Source organism: Oncorhynchus tshawytscha, unplaced genomic scaffold, assembly GCF_018296145.1.
Source record: "Oncorhynchus tshawytscha isolate Ot180627B unplaced genomic scaffold, Otsh_v2.0 Un_contig_4953_pilon_pilon, whole genome shotgun sequence".
Lineage (NCBI taxonomy): Eukaryota > Metazoa > Chordata > Actinopteri > Salmoniformes > Salmonidae > Oncorhynchus > Oncorhynchus tshawytscha.
Genome location: NW_024609610.1, coordinates 220190 through 246751, shown reverse-complemented (window position 1 = coordinate 246751; position 26562 = coordinate 220190). Strand labels below are relative to the sequence as shown.

The window sequence follows — 26562 nt, the reverse complement described above, 5'->3', positions numbered from 1 at the left end:
CCAGGTTGATTCCTGGTTCTATTCCTGTGTTGTAGTGATGGTACCAGGTGTCAGGTTGGTTCTATTCCTGTGTTGTAGTGATGGTACCAGGTGTCAGGTTGGTTCTATTCCTATGTGGTAGTAATGGTACCAGGTTGATTCTTGGATCTATTCCTGTGTTGTAGTGATGGTACCAGGTGTCAGGTTGATTCCTGGTTCTATTCCTGTGTTGTAGTGATGGTACCAGGTACCAGGTAGATAACTGGTCTATTCCTGTGTTGTAGTGATGGTACCAGGTGTCAGGTTGATTCCTGGTCTATTCCTGTGTTGTAGTGATGGTACCAGGTGTGATACTTGGTTCTATTTCTGTGTTGTAGTGATGGGTACCAGGTACCAGGTTGATTCCTGGTCTATTCATGTGTTGTAGTGATGGTATCAGGTTGATTCCTGGTTCTATTCCTGTGTGGTAGTAATGGGTACCAGGTACCAGGTGTGAATATTGGTTCTATTCGATCTGCTTTACAGATTCATATTATCAACATCAAATCAAATCAAATCAAATCAAATTTTATTTGTCACATACACATGGTTAGCAGATGTTAATGCGAGTGTAGCGAAATGCTTGTGCTTCTAGTTCCGACAATGCAGTAATAACGAGCAAGTAATCGAACTAACAATTCCAAAAAAAAAAATACTGTCATACACAGTGTTAGGGGATAAAGAATATGTACATAAGGATATATGAATGAGTGATGGTACAGAGCAGCATAGGCAAGATACAGTAGATGATATCGAGTACAGTATATACATATGAGATAAGTATGTAAACCAAGTGGCATAGTTAAAGTGGCTAGTTATACATGTATTACATAAGGATGCAGTCGATGATATAGAGTACAGTATCAACGTATGCATATGAGATGAACAATGTAGGGTAAGTAACATTATATAAGGTAGCATTGTTTAAAGTGGCTAGTGATATATTTACATCATTTCCCATCAATTCCCATGATTAAAGTGGCTGGAGTAGAGTCAGTGTCATTGACAGTGTGTTGGCAGTAGCCACTCAATGTTAGTGGTGGCTGTTTAACAGTCTGATGGCCTTGAGATAGAAGCTGTTTTTCAGTCTCTCGGTCCCAGCTTTGATGCACCTGTACTGACCTCGCCTTCTGGATGGCAGCGGGGTGAACAGGCAGTGGCTCGGGTGGTTGATGTCCTTGATGATCTTTATGGCCTTCCTGTAGCATCGGGTGGTGTAGGTGTCCTGGAGGGCAGGTAGTTTGCCCCGGTGATGCGTTGTGCAGACCTCACTACCCTCTGGAGAGCCTTACGGTTGAGGGCGGTGCAGTTGCCATACCAGGCGGTGATACAGCCCGCCAGGATGCTCTCGATTGTGCATCTGTAGAAGTTTGTGAGTGCTTTTGGTGACAAGCCGAATTTCTTCAGCCTCCTGAGGTTGAAGAGGCGCTGCTGCGCCTTCCTCACGATGCTGTCTGTGTGAGTGGACCAATTCAGTTTGTCTGTGATGTGTATGCCGAGGAACTTAAAACTTGCTACCCTCTCCTACTGTTCCATCGATGTGGATGGGGGTGTTCCCTCTGCTGTTTCCTGAAGTCCACAATCATCTCCTTAGTTTTGTTGACGTTGAGTGTGAGGTTATTTTCCTGACACCACACTCCGAGGGCCCTCACCTCCTCCCTGTAGGCCGTCTCGTCGTTGTTGGTAATCAAGCCTACCACTGTTGTGTCGTCCGCAAACTTGATGATTGAGTTGGAGGCGTGCATGGCCACGCAGTCGTGGGTGAACAGGAGTACAGGAGAGGGCTCAGAACGCACCCTTGTGGGGCCCCAGTGTTGAGGATCAGCGGGGAGGAGATGTTGTTGCCTACCCTCACCACCTGGGGGCGGCCCGTCAGGAAGTCCAGTACCCAGTTGCACAGGGCGGGGTCGAGACCCAGGGTCTCGAGCTTGATGACGAGCTTGGAGGGTACTATGGTGTTGAATGCCGAGCTGTAGTCGATGAACAGCATTCTCACATAGGTATTCCTCTTGTCCAGATGGGTTAGGGCAGTGTGCAGTGTGGTTGAGATTGCATCGTCTGTGGACCTATTTGGGCGGTAAGCAAATTGGAGTGGGTCAAGGGTGTCAGGTAGGGTGGAGGTGATATGGTCCTTGACTAGTCTCTCAAAGCACTTCATGATGACGGATGTGAGTGCTACGGGCGGTAGTCGTTTAGCTCAGTTACCTTAGCTTTCTTGGGAACAGGAACAATGGTGGCCCTCTTGAAGCATGTGGGAACAGCAGACTGGTATAGGGATTGATTGAATATGTCCGTAAACACACCGGCCAGCTGGTCTGCGCATGCTCTGAGGGCGCGGCTGGGGATGCCGTCTGGGCCTGCAGCCTTGCGAGGGTTAACACGTTTAAATGTCTTACTCACTTCGGCTGCAGTGAAGGAGAGACCGCATGTTTCCGTTGCAGGCCGTGTCAGTGGCACTGTATTGTCCTCAAAGCGTGCAAAAAGTTATTTAGTCTGCCTGGGAGCAAGACATCCTGGTCCGTGACTGGGCTGGGTTTCTTCCTGTAGTCCGTGATTGACTGTAGACCCTGCCACATACCTCTTGTGTCTGAGCCGTTGAATTGAGATTCTACTTTGTCTCTGTACTGGCGCTTAGCTTGTTTGATAGCCTTGCGGAGGGAATAGCTGCACTGTTTGTATTCAGCCATGTTACCAGACACCTTGCCCTGATTAAAAGCAGTGGTTCGTGCCTTCAGTTTCACACGAATGCTGCCATCAATCCACGGTTTCTGGTTAGGGAATGTTTTAATCGTTGCTATGGGAACGACATCTTCAACGCACGTTCTAATGAACTCGCACACCGAATCAGCGTATTCGTCAATGTTGTTGTCTGACGCAATACGAAACATCTCCCAGTCCACGTGATGGAAGCAGTCTTGGAGTGTGGAGTCAGCTTGGTCGGACCAGCGTTGGACAGACCTCAGCGTGGGAGCTTCTTGTTTTAGTTTCTGTCTGTAGGCAGGGATCAACAAAATGGAGTCGTGGTCAGCTTTTCCGAAAGGGGGCGGGGCAGGGCCTTATATGCGTCGCGGAAGTTAGAGTAACAATGATCCAGGGTCTTTCCACCCCTGGTTGCGCAATCGATATGCTGATAAAATTTAGGGAGTCTTGTTTTCAGATTAGCCTTGTTAAAATCCCCAGCTACAATGAATGCAGCCTCCGGATAAATCGTTTCCAGTTTGCAGAGAGTTAAATAAAGTTCGTTCAGAGCCATCGATGTGTCTGCTTGGGGGGATATATACGGCTGTGATTATAATCGAAGAGAATTCTCTTGGTAGATAATGCGGTCTACATTTGATTGTGAGGAATTCTAAATCAGGTGAACAGAAGGATTTGAGTTCCTGTATGTTTCTTTCATCACACCATGTCACGTTGGCCATAAGACATACGCCCCCGCCCCTCTTCTTACCAGAAAGATGTTTGTTTCTGTCGGCGCGATGCGTGGAGAAACCCGCTGGCTGCACCGCTTCGGATTGCGTCTCTCCAGTGAGCCATGTTTCCGTGAAGCAGAGAACGTTACAGTCTCTGATGTCCCTCTGGAATGCTACCCTTGCTCGGATTTCATCAACCTTGTTGTCAAGAGACTGGACATTGGCAAGAAGAATGCTAGGGAGTGGTGCACGATGTGCCCGTCTCCGGAGTCTGACCAGAAGACCGCTTCGTTTCCCTCTTTTTCTGAGTCGTTTTTTTTTTTTTTTGGTCGCTGCATGTGATCCACTCGGTTACACTGGTTGTAAGGCAGAACACAGGATCCGCGTCGCGAAAAACATATTCTTGGTCGTACTGATGGTGAGTTGACGCTGATCTTATATTCAGTAGTTCTTGTCGGCTGTATGTAAAGAAACCTAAGATGACCTGGGGTACTAGTGTAAGAAATAACACGTAAAAAAACAAAAAACTGCATAGTTTCCTAGGAACGCGAAGCGGGCGGCCATCTCTGTCGGCGCCGGAAGTGCGCCGGACAGAGTGGGCTTTACAGTAGTGTGTTATTGCCTTTTCAGAATATTTGGTATTGGAGTGGGACTGTCTCTGTTAGGGAGAATGTCTCACTCTGATCGCTAACGTTGCTTTACGGGTGAGAGAGACCCAGTTAGTGGTGACTAAGAAGCTGGGTCTCCTGGCTGGCTGGTTGTTCAGGGACTGTTCTACAGTCTGACCCATTTAGACAGGAGACGGACGGACAGAGCTGTTCCACAAGAGACTGGGGTGGATACAGGGAGATGAAGGCAGTAGTGATGGGAACTGATGGACATAATGCTTTATAGCCTCTAGACTGATGGACATAATGCTTTATAGCCTCTAGACTGATGGACATAATGCTTTATAGCCTCTAGACTGATGGACATGATGCTTTATAGCCTCTAGACTGATGGACATAATGCTTTATAGCCTCTACACTGATGGACATAATGCTTTATAGCCTCTACACTGATGGACATAATGCTTTATAGCCTCTAGACTGATGGACATAATGCTTTATAGCCTCTAGACTGATGGACATAATGCTTTATAGCCTCTAGACTGATGGACATAATGCTTTATAGCCTCTAGACTGATGGACATAATGCTTTATAGCCTCTAGACTGATGGACATAATGCTTTATAGCCTCTAGACTGATGGACATAATGCTTTATAGCCTCTAGACTGATGGACATAATGCTTTATAGCCTCTAGACTGATGGACATAATGCTTTATAGCCTCTAGACTGATGGACATAATGCTTTATAGCCTCTACACTGATGGACATAATGCTTTATAGCCTCTACACTGATGGACATAATGCTTTATAGCCTCTAGACTGATGGACATAATGCTTTATAGCCTCTAGACTGATGGACATAATGCTTTATAGCCTCTAGACTGATGGACATAATGCTTTATAGCCTCTACACTGATGGACATAATGCTTTATAGCCTCTACACTGATGGACATAATGCTTTATAGCCTCTAGACTGATGGACATAATGCTTTATAGCCTCTACACTGATGGACATAATGCTTTATAGCCTCTACACTGATGGACATAATGCTTTATAGCCTCTAGACTGATGGACATAATGCTTTATAGCCTCTAGACTGATGGACATAATGCTTTATAGCCTCTACACTGATGGACATAATGCCTTATAGCCTCTAGACTGATGGACATAATGCTTTATAGCCTCTAGACTGATGGACATAATGCTTTATAGCCTCTAGACTGATGGACATAATGCTTTATAGCCTCTAGACTGATGGACATAATGCTTTATAGCCTCTACACTGATGGACATAATGCAGAACCAGGCAGCAGGCGCTGGTCAGCGGAACCAGGCAACAGGCGCTGGTCAGTGGAAGCAGACAGCAGACAGTAAGCAGGCGCTGGTCAGCAGAACCAGGCAGCAGGCGCTGGTCAGTGGAACCAGGCAGCAGACAGTAAGCAGGCGCTGGTCAGCAGAACCAGGCAGCAGGTGCTGGTCAGCAGAACCAGGCAGCATGCAGTAAGCAGGCGCTGGTCAGCAGAACCAGGCAGCAGGTGCTGGTCAGCAGAACCAGGCAGCATGCAGTAAGCAGGCGCTGGTCAGCAGAACCAGGCAGCAGGTGCTGGTCAGCAGAACCAGGCAGCATGCAGTAAGCAGGCGCTGGTCAGCAGAACCAGGCAGCAGGTGCTGGTCAGTGGAACCAGCAGTAAGCAGGCGCTGGTCAGCGGAACCAGTAAGCAGGCACTGGTCAGCAGAACCAGGCAGCAGGGCTCTAACTGGGCCCTGTGCTTTGGGAGAGTTCAAGGTTGACTCACCTCTGGGTGTATGACTGAAGTTTTAGGGGAGACAGAGAGAAGCTTCAGAATGATTTATTCAAAGATTCTACCACAGTCAGTCCAAATAAAGTCCAATAGTTTGCCTGTGGTCCTGTCGTTTAATGGACTTGACAGCACAGCAAGGGTGGAATACTATTTTGTGGAGCTGTGAAATAGACTTTTGGTAAATGACTATTTCTGATGCCTTTTCTCTCCATCTCTGTCCTCCCCTTCCTTCCAGTGCAGGATGCAGTCTTCAGGCCACCGGCAGCGCGACACAGAGCAGCACCAACCCCTGCTGTCAGCTGACGATGACCCTGAGGCTGGGGCAGGTCCTCTATGTCCTCCGGCTGACCAGGACAGCCTGTGGTTTATCCAGGACGGCTGTGGTATAGTCTGCGGTGTGGTGACCTGGTTGTTGGTCCTCTACGCTGACTTTGTGGTCAATCTGGTGATGCTGCTGCCAAACAAGAGCTTGTGGTACTCCGTGATCAACGGAGCGCTGTTTAACTTCCTGGTCGTCATGGCGCTGGCCTCGCATCTACGGGCCATGCTGTCAGACCCGGTGAGAAGTTGGAGGGGTGGGGAGGGAGCAGACAGAAGGGGAGGGATGAGAGACAAGACCGGGGAGGAAGGAGAGACAAGACGGGGAGGAAGGAGAGACAAGACGGGGAGGAAGGAGAGACAAGACGGGGGGAGGAAGGAGAGACAAGACGGGGGGCGGAAGGAGAGACAAGACGGGGGGAGAGGGAGAGACCAGATGGGGGAGGGAGGAAGGAGTGACCAGGCGGTGGGAGGGAGGAAGGAGAGACCAGGCGGTGGGAGGAGAGAGAGAGACCAGGCGGTGGGAGGAGAGAGAGAGACCAGGCGGTGGGAGGAGAGAGAGAGACCAGGCGGTGGGAGGAGAGAGAGAGACCAGGCGGTGGGAGGAGAGAGAGAGACCAGGCGGTGGGAGGAGAGAGAGAGACCAGGCGGTGGGAGGAGAGAGAGAGACCAGGCGGTGGGAGGAGAGAGAGAGACCAGGCGGTGGGAGGAGAGAGAGAGACCAGGCGGTGGGAGGAGAGAGAGAGACCAGGCGGTGGGAGGAGAGAGAGAGACCAGGCGGTGGGAGGAGAGAGAGAGACCAGGCGGTGGGAGGAGAGAGAGAGACCAGGCGGTGGGAGGAGAGAGAGAGAGACCAGGCGGTGGGAGGAGAGAGAGAGACCAGGCGGTGGGAGGAGAGAGAGAGACCAGGCGGTGGGAGGAGAGAGAGAGACCAGGCGGTGGGAGGAGAGAGAGAGAGAGAGAGAGACCAGGCGGTGGGAGGAGAGAGAGAGAGAGAGAGAGAGACCAGGCGGTGGGAGGAGAGAGAGAGACCAGGCGGTGGGAGGAGAGAGAGAGAGAGAGAGAGAGACCAGGTGGTGGGAGGAGAGAGAGAGAGAGAGAGACCAGGTGGTGGGAGGAGAGAGAGAGAGAGAGAGACCAGGCGGTGGGAGGAGAGAGAGAGAGAGAGAGAGAGAGAGAGAGAGAGACCAGGCGGTGGGAGGAGAGAGAGAGAGAGAGAGAGAGAGACCAGGCGGTGGGAGGAGAGAGAGAGAGAGAGAGACCAGGCGGTGGGAGGAGGGGAGACCAGGCGGTGGGAGGAGAGAGAGAGACCAGGCGGTGGGAGGAGAGAGAGAGACCAGGCGGTGGGAGGAGAGAGAGAGACCAGGCGGTGGGAGGAGAGAGAGAGACCAGGCGGTGGGAGGAGAGAGAGAGACCAGGCGGTGGGAGGAGAGAGAGAGACCAGGCGGTGGGAGGAGAGAGAGAGAGAGAGACCAGGCGGTGGGAGGAGAGAGAGAGAGAGAGAGACCAGGCGGTGGGAGGAGAGAGAGAGAGAGAGAGACCAGGCGGTGGGAGGAGAGAGAGAGAGACCAGGCGGTGGGAGGAGAGAGAGAGAGACCAGGCGGTGGGAGGAGAGAGAGAGAGAGACCAGGCGGTGGGAGGAGAGAGAGAGAGAGACCAGGCGGTGGGAGGAGAGAGAGAGAGAGACCAGGCGGTGGGAGGAGAGAGAGAGACCAGGCGGTGGGAGGAGAGAGAGAGACCAGGCGGTGGGAGGAGAGAGAGAGACCAGGCGGTGGGAGGAGAGAGAGAGACCAGGCGGTGGGAGGAGAGAGAGAGACCAGGCGGTGGGAGGAGAGAGAGAGACCAGGCGGTGGGAGGAGAGAGAGAGACCAGGCGGTGGGAGGAGAGAGAGAGACCAGGCGGTGGGAGGAGAGAGAGAGACCAGGCGGTGGGAGGAGAGAGAGAGACCAGGCGGTGGGAGGAGAGAGAGAGAGACCAGGCGGTGGGAGGAGAGAGAGAGACCAGGCGGTGGGAGGAGAGAGAGAGACCAGGCGGTGGGAGGAGAGAGAGAGACCAGGCGGTGGGAGGAGAGAGAGAGAGAGACCAGGTGGTGGGAGGAGAGAGAGAGAGAGAGAGAGAGACCAGGCGGTGGGAGGAGAGAGAGAGAGAGAGAGAGAGAGAGAGAGAGAGAGAGACCAGGCGGTGGGAGGAGAGAGAGAGAGAGAGAGAGAGACCAGGCGGTGGGAGGAGAGAGAGAGAGAGAGAGAGACCAGGCGGTGGGGAGGGGAGACCAGGCGGTGGGAGGAGAGAGAGAGACCAGGCGGTGGGAGGAGAGAGAGAGACCAGGCGGTGGGAGGAGAGAGAGAGACCAGGCGATGGGAGGAGAGAGAGAGACCAGGCGGTGGGAGGAGAGAGAGAGACCAGGCGGTGGGAGGAGAGAGAGAGAGAGAGAGACCAGGCGGTGGGAGGAGAGAGAGAGAGAGACCAGGCGGTGGGAGGAGAGAGAGACACCAGGCGGTGGGAGGAGAGAGAGAGACCAGGCGGTGGGAGGAGAGAGAGAGACCAGGCGGTGGGAGGAGAGAGAGAGACCAGGCGGTGGGAGGAGAGAGAGAGACCAGGCGGTGGGAGGAGAGAGAGAGACCAGGCGGTGGGAGGAGAGAGAGAGACCAGGCGGTGGGAGGAGAGAGAGAGACCAGGCGGTGGGAGGAGAGAGAGAGAGACCAGGCGGTGGGAGGAGGGGAGACAAGGCGGTGGGAGGAGAGAGAGAGGCAAGGCGGTGGGAGGCTCTGGTCATTGGAGTGGTTGTCAACTTCCTGGCTGTCATGGCCATGGCATCGCACGTCAGGACGATGAGATGTCTGTCTCTGTGAGGACGAGGTGGTGACTCTCCCTGCTCTCTGGGAGAAGGAGACTGTCTCCTGGCAGGGTGAGGAGGGAGGACAGGGACTGACTCTCTCTGGGAGAAGGAGACTGTCTCCTGCCAGGGTGAGGAGGGAGGACAGGGACTGACTCTCTCTGGGAGAAGGAGACTGTCTCCTGGCAGGGTGAGGAGGGAGGACAGGGACTGACTCTCTCTGGGAGAAGGAGACTGTCTCCTGGCAGGGTGAGGAGGCTGGCTGACTGACTGACTGACTGACTGACTGGCTGTCTGACTGGCTGTCTGACTGACTAGTGCTGTAGGGACTGACTGACTGACTGACTAGTGCTGTAGGGACTGACTGACTGACTAGTGCTGTAGGGACTGACTGACTAGTGCCGTAGGGACTGACTGACTGACTAGTGCTGTAGGGACTGACTAGTGCTGTAGGGACCGACTGACTAGTGCTGTAGGGACCGACTGACTAGTGCTGTAGGGACCGACTGACTAGTGCTGTAGGGACCGACTGACTAGTGCTGTAGGGACCGACTGACTAGTGCTGTAGGGACTGACTGACTAGTGCTGTAGGGACTGACTGACTGACTAGTGCTGTAGGGACTGACTGACTGACTGACTGACTAGTGCTGTAGGGACTGACTGACTAGTGCTGTAGGGGATCATTTCATCATGCAGAAGGAAGGTGTTGTAACTGAACGACTCATTTAACAGTTAATGCTCAGTTCCTCTTTCTCCTACCCTACTACTCCATCTCTTCTCTACTCAGTCAGTCCCTACAGCACTAGTCAGTCAGTCCCTACAGCACTAGTCAGTCACTCAGTCAGTCCCTACAGCACTAGTCAGTCAGTCCCTACAGCACTAGTCAGTCAGTCCCTACAGCACTAGTCAGTCAGTCCCTACAGCACTAGTCAGTCAGTCCCTACAGCACTAGTCAGTCAGTCCCTACAGCACTAGTCAGGCAGTCCCTACAGCACTAGTCAGGCAGTCCCTACAGCACTAGTCAGTCAGTCAGTCAGTCCCTACAGCACTAGTCAGTCAGTCCCTACAGCACTAGTCAGTCAGTCCCTACAGCACTAGTCAGTCAGTCCCTACAGCACTAGTCAGTCCCTACAGCACTAGTCAGTCCCTACAGCACTAGTCAGTCAGTCAGTTAGTCCCTACAGCACTAGTCAGTCAGTCCCTACAGCACTAGTCAGTCAGTCCCTACAGCACTAGTCAGTCAGTCAGTCCCTACAGCACTAGTCAGTCCCTACAGCACTAGTCAGTCCCTACAGCACTAGTCAGTCAGTCCCTACAGCACTAGTCAGTCAGTCAGTTAGTCCCTACAGCACTAGTCAGTCAGTCCCTACAGCACTAGTCAGTCAGTCCCTACAGCACTAGTCAGTCAGTCAGTCCCTACAGCACTAGTCAGTGGTAAAGACTATATAGATTGATGTTTCCTCTCCTCAGGGTAAAGACTATATAGATTGATGTTTCCTCAGGGTAAAGACGATATAGATAGATGTTTCCTTCCCTCAGGGTAAAGACTATATAGATTGATGTTTCCTCAGGGTAAAGACTATATAGATTGATGTTTCCTCAGGGTAAAGACTATATAGATTGATGCTTCCTCAGGGTAAAGACTATATAGATTGACGCTTCCTTCCCTCAGGGTAAAGACTATATAGATTGATGTTTCCTCAGGGTAAAGACTATATAGATTGATGTTTCCTCAGGGTAAAGACTATATAGATTGATGTTTCCTCTCCTCAGGGTAAAGACTATATAGATTGATGTTTCCTCAGGGTAAAGACTATATAGATTGATGTTTCCTCAGGGTAAAGACTATATAGATTGATGTTTCCTCTCCTCAGGGTAAAGACTATATAGATTGATGTTTCCTCTCCTCAGGGTAAAGACTATATAGATTGATGTTTCCTCTCCTCAGGGTAAAGACTATATAGATTGATGTTTCCTCAGGGTAAAGACTATATAGATTGATGTTTCCTTCCCTCAGGGTAAAGACTATATAGATTGATGTTTCCTCCCCTCAGGGTAAAGACTATATAGATTGATGTTTCCTCAGGGTAAAGACTATATAGATTGATGTTTCCTCTCCTCAGGGTAAAGACTATATAGATTGATGTTTCCTCTCCTCAGGGTAAAGACTATATAGATTGATGTTTCCTCTCCTCAGGGTAAAGACTATATAGATTGATGTTTCCTCTCCTCAGGGTAAAGACTATATAGATTGATGTTTCCTCTCCTCAGGGTAAAGACTATATAGATTGATGTTTCCTCTCCTCAGGGTAAAGACTATATAGATTGATGTTTCCTCTCCTCAGGGTAAAGACTATATAGATTGATGTTTCCTCTCCTCAGGGTAAAGACTATATAGATTGATGTTTCCTCTCCTCAGGGTAAAGACTATATAGATTGATGTTTCCTCTCCTCAGGGTAAAGACTATATAGATTGATGTTTCCTCTCCTCAGGGTAAAGACTATATAGATTGATGTTTCCTCAGGGTAAAGACTATATAGATTGATGTTTCCTCAGGGTAAAGACTATATAGATTGATGTTTCCTCAGGGTAAAGACTATATAGATTGATGTTTCCTCAGGGTAAAGACTATATAGATTGATGTTTCCTCTCCTCAGGGTAAAGACTATATAGATTGATGTTTCCTCTCCTCAGGGTAAAGACTATATAGATTGATGTTTCCTCTCCTCAGGGTAAAGACTATATAGATTGATGTTTCCTCTCCTCAGGGTAAAGACTATATAGATTGATGTTTCCTCAGGGTAAAGACTATATAGATTGATGTTTCCTTCCCTCAGGGTAAAGACTATATAGATTGATGTTTCCTCCCCTCAGGGTAAAGACTATATAGATTGATGTTTCCTCAGGGTAAAGACTATATAGATTGATGTTTCCTCATGGTAAAGACTATATAGATTGATGCTTCCTTCCCTCAGGGTAAAGACTATATAGATTGATGTTTCCTCAGGGTAAAGACTATATAGATTGATGTTTCCTCAGGGTAAAGACTATATAGATTGATGTTTCCTCAGGGTAAAGACTACATAGATTGATGTTTCCTCTCCTCAGGGTAAAGACTATATAGATTGATGTTTCCTCAGGGTAAAGACTATATAGATTGATGTTTCCTCAGGGTAAAGACTATATAGATTGATGTTTCCTCAGGGTAAAGACTATATAGATTGATGTTTCCTCAGGGTAAAGACTATATAGATTGATGTTTCCTCTCCTCAGGGTAAAGACTATATAGATTGATGTTTCCTCAGGGTAAAGACTATATAGATTGATGTTTCCTCTCCTCAGGGTAAAGACTATATAGATTGATGTTTCCTCAGGGTAAAGACTATATAGATTGATGTTTCCTCAGGGTAAAGACTATATAGATTGATGTTTCCTCTCCTCAGGGTAAAGACTATATAGATTGATGTTTCCTCTCCTCAGGGTAAAGACTATATAGATTGATGTTTCCTCAGGGTAAAGACTATATAGATTGATGTTTCCTCTCCTCAGGGTAAAGACTATATAGATTGATGCTTCCTCTCCTCAGGGTAAAGACTATATAGATTGATGTTTCCTCTCCTCAGGGTAAAGACTATATAGATTGATGTTTCCTCTCCTCAGGGTAAAGACTATATAGATTGATGTTTCCTCTCCTCAGGGTAAAGACTATATAGATTGATGTTTCCTCAGGGTAAAGACTATATAGATTGATGTTTCCTTCCCTCAGGGTAAAGACTATATAGATTGATGTTTCCTTCCCTCAGGGTAAAGACTATATAGATTGATGTTTCCTCAGGGTAAAGACTATATAGATTGATGTTTCCTCAGGGTAAAGACTATATAGATTGATGTTTCCTCAGGGTAAAGACTATATAGATTGATGTTTCCTCTCCTCAGGGTAAAGACTATATAGATTGATGTTTCCTCAGGGTAAAGACTATATAGATTGATGTTTCCTCAGGGTAAAGACTATATAGATTGATGTTTCCTCAGGGTAAAGACTATATAGATTGATGTTTCCTCAGGGTAATGACTATATAGATTGATGTTTCCTCTCCTCAGGGTAAAGACTATATAGATTGATGTTTCCTCAGGGTAAAGACTATATAGATTGATGTTTCCTCTCCTCAGGGTAAAGACTATATAGATTGATGTTTCCTCTCCTCAGGGTAAAGACTATATAGATTGATGTTTCCTCAGGGTAAAGACTATATAGATTGATGTTTCCTCAGGGTAAAGACTATATAGATTGATGTTTCCTCAGGGTAAAGACTATATAGATTGATGTTTCCTCAGGGTAAAGACTATATAGATTGATGTTTCCTCTCCTCAGGGTAAAGACTATATAGATTGATGTTTCCTCAGGGTAAAGACTATATAGATTGATGTTTCCTCTCCTCAGGGTAAAGACTATATAGATTGATGCTTCCTCTCCTCAGGGTAAAGACTATATAGATTGATGTTTCCTCTCCTCAGGGTAAAGACTATATAGATTGATGTTTCCTCTCCTCAGGGTAAAGACTATATAGATTGATGTTTCCTCTCCTCAGGGTAAAGACTATATAGATTGATGTTTCCTCAGGGTAAAGACTATATAGATTGATGTTTCCTTCCCTCAGGGTAAAGACTATATAGATTGATGTTTCCTCAGGGTAAAGACTATATAGATTGATGTTTCCTCAGGGTAAAGACTATATAGATTGATGTTTCCTCAGGGTAAAGACTATATAGATTGATGTTTCCTCTCCTCAGGGTAAAGACTATATAGATTGATGTTTCCTTCCCTCAGGGTAAAGACTATATAGATTGATGTCTCCTCAGGGTAAAGACTATATAGATTGATGTTTCCTCAGGGTAAAGACTATATAGATTGATGTTTCCTCAGGGTAAAGACTATATAGATTGATGTTTCCTCCCCTCAGGGTAAAGACTATATAGATTGATGTTTCCTCAGGGTAAAGACTATATAGATTGATGTTTCCTCAGGGTAAAGACTATATAGATTGATGTTTCCTCAGGGTAAAGACTATATAGATTGATGTTTCCTTCCCTCAGGGTAAAGACTATATAGATTGATGTCTCCTCAGGGTAAAGACTATATAGATTGATGTTTCCTCAGGGTAAAGACTATATAGATTGATGTTTCCTCAGGGTAAAGACTATATAGATTGATGTTTCCTCTCCTCAGGGTAAAGACTATATAGATTGATGTTTCCTCAGGGTAAAGACTATATAGATTGATGTTTCCTCAGGGTAAAGACTATATAGATTGATGTTTCCTCTCCTCAGGGTAAAGACTATATAGATTGATGTTTCCTCTCCTCAGGGTAAAGACTATATAGATTGATGTTTCCTCAGGGTAAAGACTATATAGATTGATGTTTCCTCTCCTCAGGGTAAAGACTATATAGATTGATGCTTCCTCTCCTCAGGGTAAAGACTATATAGATTGATGTTTCCTCTCCTCAGGGTAAAGACTATATAGATTGATGTTTCCTCTCCTCAGGGTAAAGACTATATAGATTGATGTTTCCTCTCCTCAGGGTAAAGACTATATAGATTGATGTTTCCTCAGGGTAAAGACTATATAGATTGATGTTTCCTTCCCTCAGGGTAAAGACTATATAGATTGATGTTTCCTCAGGGTAAAGACTATATAGATTGATGTTTCCTCAGGGTAAAGACTATATAGATTGATGTTTCCTCAGGGTAAAGACTATATAGATTGATGTTTCCTCCCCTCAGGGTAAAGACTATATAGATTGATGTTTCCTCAGGGTAAAGACTATATAGATTGATGTTTCCTCAGGGTAAAGACTATATAGATTGATGTTTCCTCAGGGTAAAGACTATATAGATTGATGTTTCCTCAGGGTAATGACTATATAGATTGATGTTTCCTCTCCTCAGGGTAAAGACTATATAGATTGATGTTTCCTCAGGGTAAAGACTATATAGATTGATGTTTCCTCTCCTCAGGGTAAAGACTATATAGATTGATGTTTCCTCTCCTCAGGGTAAAGACTATATAGATTGATGTTTCCTCAGGGTAAAGACTATATAGATTGATGTTTCCTCAGGGTAAAGACTATATAGATTGATGTTTCCTCAGGGTAAAGACTATATAGATTGATGTTTCCTCAGGGTAAAGACTATATAGATTGATGTTTCCTCTCCTCAGGGTAAAGACTATATAGATTGATGTTTCCTCAGGGTAAAGACTATATAGATTGATGTTTCCTCTCCTCAGGTAAAGACTATATAGATTGATGCTTCCTCTCCTCAGGGTAAAGACTATATAGATTGATGTTTCCTCTCCTCAGGGTAAAGACTATATAGATTGATGTTTCCTCTCCTCAGGGTAAAGACTATATAGATTGATGTTTCCTCTCCTCAGGGTAAAGACTATATAGATTGATGTTTCCTCAGGGTAAAGACTATATAGATTGATGTTTCCTTCCCTCAGGGTAAAGACTATATAGATTGATGTTTCCTCAGGGTAAAGACTATATAGATTGATGTTTCCTCAGGGTAAAGACTATATAGATTGATGTTTCCTCAGGGTAAAGACTATATAGATTGATGTTTCCTCTCCTCAGGGTAAAGACTATATAGATTGATGTTTCCTTCCCTCAGGGTAAAGACTATATAGATTGATGTCTCCTCAGGGTAAAGACTATATAGATTGATGTTTCCTCAGGGTAAAGACTATATAGATTGATGTTTCCTCAGGGTAAAGACTATATAGATTGATGTTTCCTCTCCTCAGGGTAAAGACTATATAGATTGATGTTTCCTCAGGGTAAAGACTATATAGATTGATGTTTCCTCAGGGTAAAGACTATATAGATTGATGTTTCCTCAGGGTAAAGACTATATAGATTGATGTTTCCTCCCTCAGGGTAAAGACTATATAGATTGATGTTTCCTCTCCTCAGGGTAAAGACTATATAGATTGATGTTTCCTCAGGGTAAAGACTATATAGATTGATGTTTCCTCAGGGTAAAGACTATATAGATTGATGTTTCCTCTCCTCAGGGTAAAGACTATATAGATTGATGTTTCCTCCCTCAGGGTAAAGACTATATAGATTGATGTTTCCTCATTGATTGATGTTTCCTCAGGGTAAAGACTATATAGATTGATGTTTCCTCAGGGTAAAGACTATATAGATTGATGTTTCCTCTCCTCAGGGTAAAGACTATATAGATTGATGTTTCCTCAGGGTAAAGACTATATAGATTGATGTTTCCTCAGGGTAAAGACTATATAGATTGATGTTTCCTCAGGGTAAAGACTATATAGATTGATGTTTCCTCTCCTCAGGGTAAAGACTATATAGATTGATGTTTCCTCAGGGTAAAGACTATATAGATTGATGTTTCCTCAGGGTAAAGACTATATAGATTGATGTTTCCTCAGGGTAAAGACTATATAGATTGATGTTTCCTCAGGGTAAAGACTATATAGATTGATGTTTCCTCAGGGTAAAGACTATATAGATTGATGTTTCCTCAGGGTAAAGACTATATAGATTGATGTTTCCTCAGGGTAAAGACTATATAGATTGATGTTTCCTCTCCTCAGGGTAAAGACTATATAGATTGATGTTTCCTCTCCTCAGGGTAAAGACTATATAGATTGATGTTTCCTCAGGGTAAAGACTATATAGATTGATGTTTCCTCAGGGTAAAGACTATATAGATTGATGTTTCCTCAGGGTAAAGACTATATAGATTGATGTTTCCTCTCCTCAGGGTAAAGACTATATAGATTGATGTTTCCTCAGGGTAAAGACTATATAGATTGATGTTTCCTCAGGGTAAAGACTATATAGATTGATGTTTCCTCAGGGTAAAGACTATATAGATTGATGTTTCTCAGGGTAAAGACTATATAGATTGATGTTTCTCTCAGGGTAAAGACTATATAGATTGATGTTTCCTCAGGGTAAAGACTATATAGATTGATGTTTCCTCAGGGTAAAGACTATATAGATTGATGTTTCCTCAGGGTAAAGACTATATAGATTGATGTTTCCTCTCCTCAGGGTAAAGACTATATAGATTGATGTTTCCTCTCCTCAGGGTAAAGACTATATAGATTGATGTTTCCTCAGGGTAAAGACTATATAGATTGATGTTTCCTCAGGGTAAAGACTATATAGATTGATGTTTCCTCAGGGTAAAGACTATATAGATTGATGTTTCCTCAGGGTAAAGACTATATAGATTGATGTTTCCTCAGGGTAAAGACTATATAGATTGATGTTTCCTCAGGGTAAAGACTATATAGATTGATGTTTCCTCTCCTCAGGGTAAAGACTATATAGATTGATGTTTCCTCTCCTCAGGGTAAAGACTATATAGATTGATGTTTCCTCAGGGTAAAGACTATATAGATTGATGTTTCCTCTCCTCAGGGTAAAGACTATATAGATTGATGTTTCCTCTCCTCAGGGTAAAGACTATATAGATTGATGTTTCCTCAGGGTAAAGACTATATAGATTGATGTTTCCTCTCCTCAGGGTAAAGACTATATAGATTGATGTTTCCTCTCCTCAGGGTAAAGACTATATAGATTGATGTTTCCTCAGGGTAAAGACTATATAGATTGATGTTTCCTCAGGGTAAAGACTATATAGATTGATGTTTCCTCAGGGTAAAGACTATATAGATTGATGTTTCCTCTCCTCAGGGTAAAGACTATATAGATTGATGTTTCCTCAGGGTAAAGACTATATAGATTGATGTTTCCTCTCCTCAGGGTAAAGACTATATAGATTGATGTTTCCTCAGGGTAAAGACTATATAGATTGATGTTTCCTCAGGGTAAAGACTATATAGATTGATGTTTCCTCTCCTCAGGGTAAAGACTAAAGACTCAGGGTAAAGACTATATAGATTGATGTTTCCTCAGGGTAAAGACTTCCTCAGGGTAAAGACTATATAGATTGATGTTTCCTCTCCTCAGGGTAAAGACTATATAGATTGATGTTTCCTTCCCTCAGGGTAAAGACTATATAGATTGATGTTTCCTCAGGGTAAAGACTATATAGATTGATGTTTCCTCAGGGTAAAGACTATATAGATTGATGTTTCCTCAGGGTAAAGACTATATAGATTGATGTTTCCTCTCCTCAGGGTAAAGACTATATAGATTGATGTTTCCTCAGGGTAAAGACTATATAGATTGATGTTTCCTCTCCTCAGGGTAAAGACTATATAGATTGATGTTTCCTCTCCTCAGGGTAAAGACTATATAGATTGATGTTTCCTCTCCTCAGGGTAAAGACTATATAGATTGATGTTTCCTCAGGGTAAAGACTATATAGATTGATGTTTCCTCTCCTCAGGGTAAAGACTATATAGATTGATGTTTCCTCAGGGTAAAGACTATATAGATTGATGTTTCCTCAGGGTAAAGACTATATAGATTGATGTTTCCTCAGGGTAAAGACTATATAGATTGATGTTTCCTCAGGGTAAAGACTATATAGATTGATGTTTCCTCAGGGTAAAGACTATATAGATTGATGTTTCCTCAGGGTAAAGACTATATAGATTGATGTTTCCTCAGGGTAAAGACTATATAGATTGATGTTTCCTCTCCTCAGGGTAAAGACTATATAGATTGATGTTTCCTCAGGGTAAAGACTATATAGATTGATGTTTCCTCTCCTCAGGGTAAAGACTATATAGATTGATGTTTCCTCAGGGTAAAGACTATATAGATTGATGTTTCCTCAGGGTAAAGACTATATAGATTGATGTTTCCTCTCCTCAGGGTAAAGACTATATAGATTGATGTTTCCTCAGGGTAAAGACTATATAGATTGATGTTTCCTCAGGGTAAAGACTATATAGATTGATGTTTCCTCAGGGTAAAGACTATATAGATTGATGTTTCCTCAGGGTAAAGACTATATAGATTGATGTTTCCTCTCCTCAGGGTAAAGACTATATAGATTGATGTTTCCTCAGGGTAAAGACTATATAGATTGATGTTTCCTCAGGGTAAAGACTATATAGATTGATGTTTCCTCTCCTCAGGGTAAAGACTATATAGATTGATGTTTCCTCTCAGGGTAAAGACTATATAGATTGATGTTTCCTCAGGGTAAAGACTATATAGATTGATGTTTCCTCAGGGTAAAGACTATATAGATTGATGTTTCCTCAGGGTAAAGACTATATAGATTGATGTTTCCTCTCCTCAGGGTAAAGACTATATAGATTGATGTTTCCTCTCCTCAGGGTAAAGACTATATAGATTGATGTTTCCTCAGGGTAAAGACTATATAGATTGATGTTTCCTCAGGGTAAAGACTATATAGATTGATGTTTCCTCTCCTCAGGGTAAAGACTATATAGATTGATGTTTCCTCAGGGTAAAAGACTATAGGATAAAGACTATATAGATTGATGTTTCCTTCCTCAGGGTAAAGACTATATAGATTGATGTTTCCTCAGGGTCCTCAGGGTAAAGACTATATAGATTGATGTTTCCTCTCCTCAGGGTAAAGACTATATAGATTGATGTTTCCTCCCTCAGGGTAAAGACTATATAGATTGATGTTTCCTCAGGGTAAAGACTATATAGATTGATGTTTCCTCAGGGTAAAGACTATATAGATTGATGTTTCCTCAGGGTAAAGACTATATAGATTGATGTTTCCTCAGGGTAAAGACTATATAGATTGATGTTTCCTCAGGGTAAAGACTATATAGATTGATGTTTCCTCTCCTCAGGGTAAAGACTATATAGATTGATGTTTCCTCTCCTCAGGGTAAAGACTATATAGATTGATGTTTCCTCAGGGTAAAGACTATATAGATTGATGTTTCCTCAGGGTAAAGACTATATAGATTGATGTTTCCTCAGGGTAAAGACTATATAGATTGATGTTTCCTCAGGGTAAAGACTATATAGATTGATGTTTCCTCTAAAGACTATATAGATTGATGTTTCCTCAGGGTAAAGACTATATAGATTGATGTTTCCTCCCCTCAGGGTAAAGACTATATAGATTGATGTTTCCTCTCCTCAGGGTAAAGACTATATAGATTGATGTTTCCTCTCCTCAGGGTAAAGACTATATAGATTGATGTTTCCTTCCCTCAGGGTAAAGACTATATAGATTGATGTTTCCTCTCCTCAGGGTAAAGACTATATAGATTGATGTTTCCTCAGGGTAAAGACTATATAGATTGATGTTTCCTCTCCTCAGGGTAAAGACTATATAGATTGATGTTTCCTCTCCTCAGGGTAAAGACTATATAGATTGATGTTTCCTCAGGGTAAAGACTATATAGATTGATGTTTCCTCAGGGTAAAGACTATATAGATTGATGTTTCCTCAGGGTAAAGACTATATAGATTGATGTTTCCTCTCCTCAGGGTAAAGACTATATAGATTGATGTTTTCCTCAGGGTAAAGACTATATAGATTGATGTTTCCTCAGGGTAAAGACTATATAGATGGATGTTTCCTCAGGGTAAAGACTATATAGATGGATGTTTCCTCAGGGTAAAGACTATATAGATTGATGTTTCCTCAGGGTAAAGACTATATAGATTGATGTTTCCTCTCCTCAGGGTAAAGACTATATAGATTGATGTTTCCTCAGGGTAAAGACTATATAGATTGATGTTTCCTCAGGGTAAAGACTATATAGATTGATGTTTCCTTCCCTCAGGGTAAAGACTATATAGATTGATGTTTCCTCTCCTCAGGGTAAAGACTATATAGATTGATGTTTCCTCAGGGTAAAGACTATATAGATTGATGTTTCCTCAGGGTAAAGACTATATAGATTGATGTTTCCTCAGGGTAAAGACTATATAGATTGATGTTTCCTCAGGGTAAAGACTATATAGATTGATGTTTCCTCAGGGTAAAGACTATCTCCTCAGGGTAAAGACTATAGATTGATGTTTCCTCAGGGTAAAGACTATATAGATTGATGTTTCCTCAGGGTAAAGACTATATAGATTGATGTTTCCTCTCCTCAGGGTAAAGACTATATAGATTGATGTTTCCTCAGGGTAAAGACTATATAGATTGATGTTTCCTCAGGGTAAAGACTATATAGATTGATGTTTCCTCAGGGTAAAGACTATATAGATTGATGTTTCCTCAGGGTAAAGACTATATAGATTGATGTTTCCTCAGGGTAAAGACTATATAGATTGATGTTTCCTCAGGGTAAAGACTATATAGATTGATGTTTCCTCAGGATGTAAAGACTATATAGATTGATGTTTCCTCAGGGTAAAGACTATATAGATTGATGTTTCCTCCTCAGGGTAAAGACTATATAGATTGATGTTTCCTCCTCAGGGTAAAGACTATATAGATTGATGTTTCCTCAGGGTAAAGACTATATAGATTGATGTTTCCTCAGGGTAAAGACTATATAGATTGATGTTTCCTCAGGGTAAAGACTATATAGATTGATGTTTCCTCTCCTCAGGGTAAAGACTATATAGATTGATGTTTCCTAAAGACTATATAGATTGATGTTTCCTCAGGGTAAAGACTATATAGATTGATGTTTCCTCAGGGTAAAGACTATATAGATTGATGTTTCCTCAGGGTAAAGACTATATAGATTGATGTTTCCTCTCCTCAGGGTAAAGACTATATAGATTGATGTTTCCTCTCCTCAGGGTAAAGACTATATAGATTGATGTTTCCTCAGGGTAAAGACTATATAGATTGATGTTTCCTCTATATAGATTGATGTTTCCTCAGGGTAAAGACTATATAGATTGATGTTTCCTCTCCTCAGGGTAAAGACTATATAGATTGATGTTTCCTCTCCTCAGGGTAAAGACTATATAGATTGATGTTTCCTCAGGGTAAAGACTATATAGATTGATGTTTCCTCAGGGTAAAGACTATATAGATTGATGTTTCCTCAGGGTAAAGACTATATAGATTGATGTTTCCTCAGGGTAAAGACTATATAGATTGATGTTTCCTCTCCTCAGGGTAAAGACTATATAGATTGATGTTTCCTCAGGGTAAAGACTATATAGATTGATGTTTCCTCTATATAGATTGATGTTTCCTCAGGGTAAAGACTATATAGATTGATGTTTCCTCTCCTCAGGGTAAAGACTATATAGATTGATGTTTCCTCTAAAGACTCAGGGTAAAGACTATGTTTCCCTCAGATTATATAGATGTTTCCTCCTCAGGGTAAAGACTATATAGATTGATGTTTCCTCAGGGTAAAGACTATATAGATTGATGTTTCCTCTCCTCAGGGTAAAGACTATATAGATTGATGTTTCCTCAGGGTAAAGACTATATAGATTGATGTTTCCTCAGGGTAAAGACTATATAGATTGATGTTTCCTCAGGGTAAAGACTATATAGATTGATGTTTCCTCTCCTCAGGGTAAAGACTATATAGATTGATGTTTCCTCTCCTCAGGGTAAAGACTATATAGATTGATGTTTCCTCAGGGTAAAGACTATATAGATTGATGTTTCCTCAGGGTAAAGACTATATAGATTGATGTTTCCTCAGGGTAAAGACTATATAGATTGATGTTTCCTCTCCTCAGGGTAAAGACTATATAGATTGATGTTTCCTCAGGGTAAAGACTATATAGATTGATGTTTCCTCCCTCAGGGTAAAGACTATATAGATTGATGTTTCCTCAGGGTAAAGACTATATAGATTGATGTTTCCTCCTCAGGGTAAAGACTATATAGATTGATGTTTCCTCAGGGTAAAGACTATATAGATTGATGTTTCCTCCTCAGGGTAAAGACTATATAGATTGATGTTTCCTCTCCTCAGGGTAAAGACTATATAGATTGATGTTTCCTCTCCTCAGGGTAAAGACTATATAGATTGATGTTTCCTCTCCTCAGGGTAAAGACTATATAGATTGATGTTTCCTCAGGGTAAAGACTATATAGATTGATGTTTCCTCAGGGTAAAGACTATATAGATTGATGTTTCCTCAGGGTAAAGACTATATAGATTGATGTTTCCTCAGGGTAAAGACTATATTGATGTTTCCTCTCCTCAGGGTAAAGACTATATAGATTGATGTTTCCTCAGGGTAAAGACTATATAGATTGATGTTTCCTCAGGGTAAAGACTATATAGATTGATGTTTCCTCAGGGTAAAGACTATATATGTTTCCTCTCCTCAGGGTAAAGACTATGATGTGTTTCCTCAGGGTAAAGACTATATAGATTGATGTTTCCTCCTCAGGGTAAAGACTATATAGATTGATGTTTCCTCTCCTCAGGGTAAAGACTATATAGATTGATGTTTCCTCAGGGTAAAGACTATATAGATTGATGTTTCCTCTCCTCAGGGTAAAGACTATATAGATTGATGTTTCCTCTCCTCAGGGTAAAGACTATATAGATTGATGTTTCCTCAGGGTAAAGACTATATAGATTGATGTTTCCTCTCCTCAGGGTAAAGACTATATAGATTGATGTTTCCTCAGGGTAAAGACTATATAGATTGATGTTTCCTCAGGGTAAAGACTATATAGATTGATGTTTCCTCAGGGTAAAGACTATATAGATTGATGTTTCCTCAGGGTAAAGACTATATAGATTGATGTTTCCTCTCCTCAGGGTAAAGACTATATAGATTGATGTTTCCTCAGGGTAAAGACTATATAGATTGATGTTTCCTCAGGGATAAAGACTATATAGATTGATGTTTCCTCTCCTCAGGGTAAAGACTATATAGATTGATGTTTCCTCTCCTCAGGGTAAAGACTATATAGATTGATGTTTCCTCTCCTCAGGGTAAAGACTATATAGATTGATGTTTCCTCAGGGTAAAGACTATATAGATTGATGTTTCCTCAGGGTAAAGACTATATAGATTGATGTTTCCTCAGGGTAAAGACTATATAGATTGATGTTTCCTCAGGGTAAAGACTATATAGATGGATGTTTCCTCAGGGTAAAGACTATATAGATTGATGTTTCCTCAGGGTAAAGACTATATAGATTGATGTTTCCTCTCCTCAGGGTAAAGACTATATAGATTGATGTTTCCTCTCCTCAGGGTAAAGACTATATAGATTGATGTTTCCTCAGGGTAAAGACTATATAGATTGATGTTTCCTTCCCTCAGGGTAAAGACTATATAGATTGATGTTTCCTCCCCTCAGGGTAAAGACTATATAGATTGATGTTTCCTCAGGGTAAAGACTATATAGATTGATGTTTCCTCAGGGTAAAGACTATATAGATTGATGTTTCCTCTCTATATAGATTGATGTTTCCTCAGGGTAAAGACTATATAGATTGATGTTTCCTCAGGGTAAAGACTATATAGATTGATGTTTCCTCAGGGTAAAGACTATATAGATTGATGTTTCCTCAGGGTAAAGACTATATAGATTGATGTTTCCTTCCTCAGGGTAAAGACTATATAGATTGATGTTTCCTCTCCTCAGGGTAAAGACTATATAGATTGATGTTTCTCTCCTCAGGGTAAAGACTATATAGATTGATGTTTCCTCAGGGTAAAGACTATATAGATTGATGTTTCCTCTCCTCAGGGTAAAGACTATATAGATTGATGTTTCCTCTCCTCAGGGTAAAGACTATATAGATTGATGTTTCCTCCTCAGGGTAAAGACTATATAGATTGATGTTTCCTCAGGGTAAAGACTATATAGATTGATGTTTCCTCAGGGTAAAGACTATATAGATTGATGTTTCCTCCTCAGGGTAAAGACTATATAGATTGATGTTTCCTCAGGGTAAAGACTATATAGATTGATGTTTCCTCAGGGTAAAGACTATATAGATTGATGTTTCCTCTCCTCAGGGTAAAGACTATATAGATTGATGTTTCCTCTCCTCAGGGTAAAGACTATATAGATTGATGTTTCCTCTCCTCAGGGTAAAGACTATATAGATTGATGTTTCCTCAGGGTAAAGACTATATAGATTGATGTTTCCTCAAAAAGACTATATAGATTGATGTTTCCTCCTATATAGATTGATGTTTCCCTCAGGGTAAAGACTATATAGATTGATGTTTCCTCAGGGTAAAGACTATATAGATTGATGTTTCCTCAGGGTAAAGACTATATAGATTGATGTTTCCTCTCCTCAGGGTAAAGACTATATAGATTGATGTTTCCTCTCCTCAGGGTAAAGACTATATAGATTGATGTTTCCTCTCCTCAGGGTAAAGACTATATAGATTGATGTTTCCTCCTCAGGGTAAAGACTATATAGATTGATGTTTCCTCCTCAGGGTAAAGACTATATAGATTGATGTTTCCTCTCCTCAGGGTAAAGACTATATAGATTGATGTTTCCTCAGGGTAAAGACTATATAGATTGATGTTTCCTCAGGGTAAAGACTATATAGATGGATGTTTCCTCAGGGTAAAGACTATATAGATTGATGTTTCCTCAGGGTAAAGACTATATAGATTGATGTTTCCTCAGGGTAAAGACTATATAGATTGATGTTTCCTCTCCTCAGGGTAAAGACTATATAGATTGATGTTTCCTCAGGGTAAAGACTATATAGATTGATGTTTCCTCAGGGTAAAGACTATATAGATTGATGTTTCCTCTCCTCAGGGTAAAGACTATATAGATTGATGTTTCCTCAGGGTAAAGACTATATAGATTGATGTTTCCTCTCCTCAGGGTAAAGACTATATAGATTGATGTTTCCTCTCCTCAGGGTAAAGACTATATAGATTGATGTTTCCTCTCCTCAGGGTAAAGACTATATAGATTGATGTTTCCTCTCCTCAGGGTAAAGACTATATAGATTGATGTTTCCTCTCCTCAGGGTAAAGACTATATAGATTGATGTTTCCTCAGGGTAAAGACTATATAGATTGATGTTTCCTCCTCAGGGTAAAGACTATATAGATTGATGTTTCCTCAGGGTAAAGACTATATAGATTGATGTTTCCTCAGGGTAAAGACTATATAGATTGATGTTTCCTCCTCAGGGTAAAGACTATATAGATTGATGTTTCCTCAGGGTAAAGACTATATAGATTGATGTTTCCTCAGGGTAAAGACTATATAGATTGATGTTTCCTCTCCTCAGGGTAAAGACTATATAGATTGATGTTTCCTCAGGGTAAAGACTATATAGATTGATGTCTCCTCAGGGTAAAGACTATATAGATTGATGTTTCCTCAGGGTAAAGACTATATAGATTGATGTTTCCTCAGGGTAAAGACTATATAGATTGATGTTTCCTCCTCAGGGTAAAGACTATATAGATTGATGTTTCCTCTCCTCAGGGTAAAGACTATATAGATTGATGTTTCCTCTCCTCAGGGTAAAGACTATATAGATTGATGTTTCCTCTCCTCAGGGTAAAGACTATATAGATTGATGTTTCCTCTCCTCAGGGTAAAGACTATATAGATTGATGTTTCCTCAGGGTAAAGACTATATAGATTGATGTTTCCTCAGGGTAAAGACTATATAGATTGATGTTTCCTCAGGGTAAAGACTATATAGATGGATGTTTCCTCAGGGT

At 42.5% G+C, this 26562-nt stretch overlaps 1 protein-coding gene across 1 annotated transcript in view; it reads left to right on the top strand.

The window, feature by feature from the left end:
• Window positions 1-5888: 5888 nt before the first annotated feature.
• The window catches only part of LOC121845264 (palmitoyltransferase ZDHHC7-like), a 48157-nt gene continuing 27483 nt past the window's right edge, over window positions 5889-26562 (top strand). Inside the window, exon 1 of the mRNA XM_042316259.1 lies at window positions 5889-6401. Within this exon, the coding sequence (XP_042172193.1) occupies window positions 6084-6401 (318 nt within the window). The 5' untranslated portion in view covers window positions 5889-6083. The remainder of the gene's footprint in view (window positions 6402-26562) is intronic.